The 7,898-nt window shown below is 56.3% G+C and overlaps 1 protein-coding gene across 1 annotated transcript in view; it reads right to left on the reverse strand.

Annotated features, from left to right (window-relative positions):
• Selenon (selenoprotein N) overlaps positions 1 to 7,633 on the reverse strand; it is a 16,047-nt gene extending 8,414 nt beyond the window's left edge. Inside the window, exons 1-5 of the mRNA XM_015484777.2 lie at positions 7,266 to 7,633; positions 4,201 to 4,334; positions 1,587 to 1,796; positions 1,302 to 1,426; positions 699 to 836 (exon numbers count right to left, since the gene is read on the reverse strand). Coding sequence (XP_015340263.2) covers positions 699 to 836; positions 1,302 to 1,426; positions 1,587 to 1,796; positions 4,201 to 4,334; positions 7,266 to 7,314 — 656 coding nt within the window. The 5' untranslated portion in view covers positions 7,315 to 7,633. The remainder of the gene's footprint in view (positions 1 to 698; positions 837 to 1,301; positions 1,427 to 1,586; positions 1,797 to 4,200; positions 4,335 to 7,265) is intronic.
• Positions 7,634 to 7,898: the final 265 nt, after the last annotated feature.

A 7,898-nucleotide genomic window follows, 5' to 3' on the forward strand; every position in this document is an offset into this window, starting at 1 on the left:
GGGGGGGGGGGGGGGAGAAGCCCCTCCCACTGCTAGGGACAACTTGTTCTTTCCAGGCTATCCCAACCATCCCCTTGTTCCTGTTCCATGAGTGCAAGTGACCAGGAGTGAGCCTCCCATCTGGCAGATGAGGAAACAGGTTCACAGAGGGCCAGGGCCAGCCACACAGCCCACTGCTGCCATAGCTAAGGCTGAACTAGGGGACTTCCTGGCTCCCAGCCTGGGACTTGACCCTGTCTAAGAGGTCATTCAGGCCTGCTAAGTCTTGGGACTTATCAGGGAGGAATGTCTTGCCTAGGCCTTCCTAGGTCCCCTGTTCTGCTGATGGGTGGCTGATCCTGGGCAGATGAGGCAGGCAGGCAGCTGGCTCAGACAGTGCTGTCCCAGAACCCCTCCAAGGCTCTGTGGCAATAGGGCTGAGGCTCAGGCTCTTGCATGTGCTGTTCCCTCTGTCTGGACTCTCTTCCCCCAGGTCTCTGCTTAGATGTCACTTCCTCTGGGAAGCCTCCTTGGACCCCCCAACAGGGGCCCTGCCCTTCCCTTGGGTGGCCTGAGCAGCCACTGAGAGGTGGCTCTGGGGAATAAGGGAAGGGGCAGAGAGTGAGGGTGTCTCTGGACTGTTCTGCTTTTGAGCTTCTGGAGTTGGGGAAGGATAGACTGTAGCCAGGTGCTGAGGCGGGGCCAGCCCCAGCTCCCACCTGTGATTGGGCACGAAGAGCCGGAAGTCACGGACATGGGTGGCATCTTTTGAGAGGATGATGTGGCCAGTGAACTGGCCTGGGGAGAACCAGAAGGGGAAGTCTGGAGGCTCGCTGAGCTGGAACTCGGCGTGGATCCTGTGGGGAACAGACTCTGCTGAGCCAATGCTCCCCTATCTTCTCCCCCAAATCCTGGGAGCCTTGGCCAGACTCCTGTGGGAGAGAAGGCTGGACGGGGGGAGGAGGGTGCGTGGGGCAGGAGGAGGACAAGGCCCAGTTTCAGAAAGAAGCACCTTGACCTTCCTCTGAGCTCCCACGGATTTTCAAGGGTATGGGTGACAATGTCCTGACCTCTGTGTGGACAACACAATCACAGCCACCAGTCCTAGACTAAGCAAGTTCTGGACATTTCTCTCCAAATTCTCATGTGCCCTATGAGGAAACCACTACTATGCTGACCCACAGCGAGGAAACTGAGGCTCAGAGAGCCTGAGACCATAAGCATGAAGTAATGGAGTTGGGGACCTAGGCCAGGCCCTCCCCTGCTGGCCCTATACCTTGTGCAATGGCCTCAAGTCCCAGGCCAGCTGCAGGGATGCTCACCGGAACATCACAGTGTAGTAGGAATCACTGATGGCAGTCAGACAGGCCACAGCCCCCTGAGGGGCAAAGCGGGTCTTCACGAACGGCCGTGGGTGGAACATGCTCAGGAGCCGGTGGATGATGACCTGGGGGACAGCAGTGGAGACCCTGAGTGGCTTGCTGGGCCCTGCTAGCCTGGAGTGTTGGGCGAGGGTACACCCTGGATCTGAAGGCCCAGGGACCTTGGGGGAGGCGGGGGCAGTCCAGAGTGCAGGTGGGCAGGGCCTGTCTCACCACAGCCCTCACCTCCTTGCCCTTGGGCGGTGGCGGGTAGAAGCGGTTGTTGGACAGGTAGCCAGTGAAGACGCTCAGCTCACTGGGGACGATCCACCAGGGCTCCCCCAGCTCCTGGCCGCGAGGGGGCAGGAAGGGCTGGAAGTGGCGGGCTGCGAACACTGCGCTGGGCACCGCGGCGGCCGTCCAGCTGCGGAGGCCGGACAGGGCGAGGCGAGAGACCTGGGGTAAAGACCTTCAGGTGAAGCTGAGGCTCTGGGGCCCCCTGACCCATGTGCAGGTGGAGGTCTCCCTGGATCCCGGAGCCATGAGCTTGGCCCCGTCCTGCCAGAGAGAGGCTCATCTCACCTCCCAGGCCACAGGGGGAGCAGTGCCCAGCAGCCACCTGGGGGACAGCCCAGGCCAGAGCAGTGGGGGGGCCGCCCAGGCCTGGAACCCGGTGGTGGAGCTCAGGGCCTCACGCAGGCGGTGTCCCCATCCTTTGCATGGGCCAGCAGACCGACCCAGGCTGCCCTGCCCTCTCCGGCCTTCCTTTCCACTCCTGATCCCCAAGCCCCCCCAGGCCTGAGTCCCACTCAGGAGGTCAGAGTTGGGTTTGGTGCTGAGTGTGATAAGGGAGGCAGGCGGCCCTCTTTTGATAAACTCTCTAATCAAGAGCAGGAGGAGGCTACGGGGACGAAGAAGGAAGGCCATCCTGGAGAGGGCCCTGCCTCAATGGTGGCCTGCCCCACCCTGGCTTGGGACCGGGCAAAGGCCTGCCCTAAGCCCAGCTCCTCCGCCTGGTGAGCTCATCACGGAGGGACGCAGGGTTAGGAGCCACGGGGCTGCCTGCTGGTCACCTGCAGCTCAGAGGCAGGACCCTGAGCAGCAGGACCTGGCAAAAGCTCCACCGTCCTTTGCTCCTCTTGTCTTTAGTGGGTACAGACAGGAATCACGTCCCCTGAGACTTCAGCCACCAGGTCAGTGACTGGCTGACACGCTCAGGAGGTCTCAGTCACTGGGGAGCTGCCTCTCTGATGAGCAGTGGGTCTCCTCTCTGTCCCCTCCAGAAGCCAGCTCCGTGGGCGGCGGAGGGAAGAGGCCCCGGAGCTCCCGGAGCTGGATTTAATAAGCAGGTTCCCAAAGCAGGGCCAGCTGTGCAAGGCTGGGCTGAGTGTGCCCACTTCTGGCCTCGCTCAGCCTGGCCAACACTGAGGGCAGATGCCAAAGAGCGGGCACTGGGTTTGTGAGCTGTGCTAGGAAGAGCCAGGGCTAGAAGTGCCACTTCTGCTCTGTTTTCCACGTGAGAGCAGGTGCCTGTCCCCCATTGTCACCACTCTGGGGAACTTATTTGCCAGACTGGCCCCATCCCTGCCAGTCCTACCTCTACCCCAGATCCCCCGTGGAAGGTCCAACCTGATCTCCAGCCACTTCCTGGACTTCCAGGACATCCCTGGGCACCTCAACTTCAATGTGTCCAAAATCTCCACTCTGATAGTTCTTGCCTGGGCAAGTGGCCCACCACACACTGGTCCCCAGCCAGCAGCCTGAGTCACCGAGTCCTCCCCCTCATGCTCCATCAGAAGCCACACCCTGCCCTTTCTTCCTTCCCACTGTCCTCCGTCCTCCGGCTGCCCTTGCTCTCCCCATCCAGGAAGTGGCTGCTCGACCCTCCCTGTGCCACCCACGTGCCCAGCTGGGACAGGTGCATCTGATGAGGGCTCTCCTATTCCAGGATGGGCTGGGGTGTTCTGCTCCTCAGAGTGAAGGCCAAGAAGGCAGCGAGGCCCTTGGCAGCAGCTTCCCTCCGGGCACCACTGACTGGGATGCCCTGCATGCGCCTCAGGTCCAGCCACTCGAGCCCTCTGGCCTCGACTGACTGGCCTGGCACTTTCTGCCTTCAACTCCTGTTCATGCTAAGATGACATTTCAGCTAAGCAGGCAAAACCTGGGCAGAGAGAACTGCATGTGAGAAGGCTCGCAGCTGAAAGAAAGGCCAGCGATTTGGAAGGAGGGAGGGAAGGAGGGAGGGAAGGAAGGAAGGAAGGAAGGAGGGAGGGAAGGAGGGAGGCAGGGAGGGAGGGCAGGCTAGACTGCAGAATGGTGAGAGGAGCCGGTGGGAGAAGGTGGGGGGCAGGCAGGGTGGCGGTGGCTTTGGCCCATGTGCTAGCATCTGCCACCTCCTACCTTCTCCTCCTCAGGGGGCCCACCTTTCCCTACAGCCCCTGCTAGGGACTGAACCCAGGTCTACTTCATGGGTGATCAACAGAGAACAGGCCTGATGCCCATTAGGAGACCTGGGGAAAGACGGCTGTGCAGAGGGTCACCATGGTCAGCGGGCAGCTGCATCACCAAGGCTCCTCTGCACTGGCCGTGAACACTCCTGCCCACGTGGTCGCCTCTGCCCAGCGTCACTCCTCCCAGAGAGCCATCCCAGACTCCCCCACCTGGGGTGGGGGCTCACGCTTCTCTCTCCTACTCCTCAACCAGAGTGCCGGGACATCGTGACACTCCAGGACCCTCGGGGCCTGGCACAGTGGGAGCTGACAGGAAGAAGAAAGGAGGACAGAGTTCCTCAGGAGGGAGCCCGCACAGGTGGTCCTGCTATCTGTCATCCTGCTCATGGGCCACCAGTGTCCCGACTCACCCCTAGGAAACCATCTTTGCTCTTGGTCATGGTCTCTGGGAGCAGAGGCTGGAATCGGGCTTCTATGGTGAGCGTCTCCTCCGTGGGGTCAGGGATCAGCTCCTCCTCCTCGTAGCTGGCGGCAGGTGTTGACCCTGTGAGACACAGATGGCTGGAGAGGTCCTGCCCTTAAGGCTGCAGGGCCCCACTTCTTTCAGGATGCCCCTCAGCTGGTGGCAAGGGGAGTAAGGCTCGGAGCAGGGATAACAGTTAACCACCACCAGAGGCGGAGAACCACGGATTACCAGCTCCATTTTACAAAGGAGAAAGTGGAGGCTCAGAGAGGCCAAGCCACTTCCCCAGGATTGCAAAGCCAAGGTGGCCGGGGAGTCAGGATTCAAACCAAGCCTGTTTTACCCTCAACCTGTGATTGATTACTCATGACCCTCTTCTGTGTCTTGGGGGACTGTGAGGGACTCAGTCAAGAAAATCAGAGTAAAGAACAAAGGCAAGAAATTGAATCTGGCTGTGGCTGGTGTCATGGCAAGAGCACTGGAAAGAGTGGGCAGACGCTCTTCTCCCTGCTTGTCTGGGTGAACTGGTTGCCCTCTGTATAAGGAGGGCTGGCCTGGCTGGGGCCGGGCTTGATCCTCAGATCTTCCGCTCAGACACCTGCCAAGTTTGCCATCCTTTGGTGCAGAGGCAGCGATGAAGAGGGCTTAAGGGAGAAAGGAGGCTGGTTTCAGGAGGGGTGACACTGGCCCAGGACCATGAAGCAGGGTGGGGCTGTCCTGGCTGCTCTCCCAGGGCAGGTTCAAGGTACAGAGAAGATGCCTGGCATTTGGTGACTTCTGTGACCTGCAGGCAGGCTGAATAGATGCATCAAAAGCAGCTCTCAACCAGAGGCCATCAGAATCACCCAGAAGCCTCTTCAAAGCAGGTGCCTGGAACTCACCTTGGACCTACTGAGTCAGAACCTTAAGGGGCTAGAGTCAGTAAACTGCCCTCTTAATTAGCACTCCCAGCTGCTCCAGATGCAAATCCCTGTTCTAAAGAATCACCGTCGTTGGGCTGGGGATGCAGTGAGGTGCTAGGCACTTGGAGACAGAGGGGCTGGGGGAGAATCACTGTCATTTCTGTATTTGTGAATCAACGTGGTAAAACTTTCTAAATAAAAGTCTGGAAACTTCAGAGGAAAAGAGCAGTAAGAAAATTCAGGGTCATCACCTGCCTTCCTTTCTCAGTCATTTTTAATTTTAATTTTTTTTTTAGTTGTTGATAGATCTTTATTTTTATTTATTTTTATGTGGTGCTCAGAATTGAACCCAGTGCCTCACACATGCAAGGCAAGTGCGCTACCACTGAGATGGTCCCAGCCCCCCAATCATTTTAGATATTAAAAATAATGACTAAGAATAACACTCAAGTTAGCTGGACATGGTGGTGCAGTCCTGGGTATTCAGAAGGCTGAGGCAGAAGGGTCATTTGAGTTCAGGATTTGGGGCCGGCCTAGGCAACACAGCGAGATCCCTTCTCTTAAAACTAAACAGGTCTGGGGTGTAGCTTAGTGGTATAGTGCATGCTAGTCTTGTACAAGGTTCTGGGTTCAATCCCCAGCACAGCAATAAAATACCACTCCCTCAGCATTTTATAGCCCCCCCCCCTTTTTAAATAAAAAGTTTTATTTCCTGAATTATAACACTTGCTCATTATGGACAATTTATAAGAATTGTAAGGCATAAAGCAGAAAATTACATACACTTTTAAGTCTACCAACTACAGAGAACTGTTTGCCTCTATTCCTTGCTTGGAGTTCATATGTTTATTCATGTATTTATTCTTTGATTTCCCAAAACATCATCTATTTTTGCGCTCATAGCCTAGAGGCAATGAAGGGATTCTTTTCCACTGATGGAAATTTATGCAGAAAAATAAAAATAAAAAGTGCCCCCAAGCCTAGAAAGCTTTGCTAACATATCATTATAAGGGAACTGTGGCTCTCTGGCTGTAAAAAGGGACAAGCAGGTGACTATGCAGAGGCTCAGAGGAGCACATGCAGACTAAGAGGTAAAGGCCAAGTTAGAAAGGATGGCCTTTGACCTGCTGGCCCACGTTCACGGCAGAACTGCCTGCCCCTGAGTGACACTCATACAAAGCCATCACAGCAAATTTGCATTTTCATCAGACCTTCCTCTTCTAGCAGTGACCACAGGTCACCCACCACTCATTCCTGAGACACAGCAAGCCATGATAAGGTTCTGGTACTCCTACCCCTGAGAGCAGCTGGCATCTGTGTCCTGCTCTCAGCAGATGAGAACAACTGGGTAACAACTGGATGCTTAAGATCATAAGTTCAAGAAATGTCACAAGAGTTTGGAGAGAAATGCACACAGAGCTTGGGATAGTGGTGGAGCTGTGGGACAAACATTTTTTAATTCATTAGAATGTGTTATCCTCTCTAGCTCAGTGGTAACGCACTAGCCTAGTGAATGTGAGGCCCTGGGTTCCATCTTCAGCACCACTGGGGGATAAAAAGGGTTTCAGCTCCTCATCTTTAAAAAATTAGCCACTAACTGCAACTAGACAAAGATGGATAGCAAGGTGCTCTAACAGCACGAGGGCAGAGAGTTAGGCCAGTAGTCATAGCTCCCGTCTATGGATTGCTGCATAAGTGTCACATGGCATACATCTCCGATCATAAACCTGCGAGCCGATGGTGCAGGACCCCGGAGCCAGATGGCCTAGTTCTAACCCAGCTCTTCCCTCTTCTAGCTTGGGCAAGTGGGTGAACCTGTTAGTGCTCTCCCAAACTACAGACGTCAGGGTCATGAGCGTCCACTCTCCAGGCTATTGTGAGATTTAAAAAGAAAACCGCAGGAAGTGCAAAAGTGACAAGTGGCACCAGGAGGCAGTCAAAAAATGCTAATTAGTACTATTATTAACAAATATGAGGACAACAGGCTGGGTGCTAAAGCAGCCAGTGCCAGAGCTAAGGAGTGCCAGAGCCCCAGAGACCACAATGTTCTTCGGCTCCAGGTGCTGCTACCATGAGTGGCCCTCCACCCAGTCCCCAGTCTCTTTGGTACCTGTCAGCTTTTCAGCAATGGGTTTGAACTCCTCGGGGCTGATGTACATATCCCCGTCAGTGTCCAGGGAGGAAAAGAGAAAGAGGCCTTCTGTCCCCAGGGCTTTCAGTGCTGACTCCTGCTGGGGAGGAAGGCACTGGGCTGAGCCCCAGTTAGATGCCCCATCTCCCTACTCCCAAACAGGAACTGCTTCCTGATGCAGCAGCTCCAGCCACCTCTTCCAGAGTTCTGGCCATACTTCCCAGTCCATTTGTTCAAATGTCACCTCTGAACTGCCCAGAGTCCCCGGTCCCCTTTCCAGATCCTCTGGTCCCTGCTTCACTCTGTGCCTTTATCGGCATCTGCCTCCATCCGGCTCTGTCCTGCTCCACCCAGTTCTTGCCACAGTCCTCTCCTGCCTCCCCTTCCCACACCCCTGTAATCCCCCGTCCCCCTTCCAGGTTCCTTCCGTCCCAGCTCCACTCTGCCTTTGTCTGCGGTCACTGTCCAGGGCGCTCCTCTCCACTGCCCGCTCCGGCCCCAGCCCCTGGCTCACCCTGGCCAGTCTCTCCATGTCCCCACAGTCCTTCCAAGTCGGCTGAGCCCGGACCCCCGTCCCTCCCGTCCCTCCCGTCCCTCCGCGGCCCACAGCCG

The sequence above is a fragment of the Marmota marmota genome, unplaced genomic scaffold, assembly GCF_001458135.2.
Source record: "Marmota marmota marmota unplaced genomic scaffold, marMar, whole genome shotgun sequence".
Classification (NCBI taxonomy): Eukaryota; Metazoa; Chordata; class Mammalia; order Rodentia; family Sciuridae; genus Marmota; species Marmota marmota.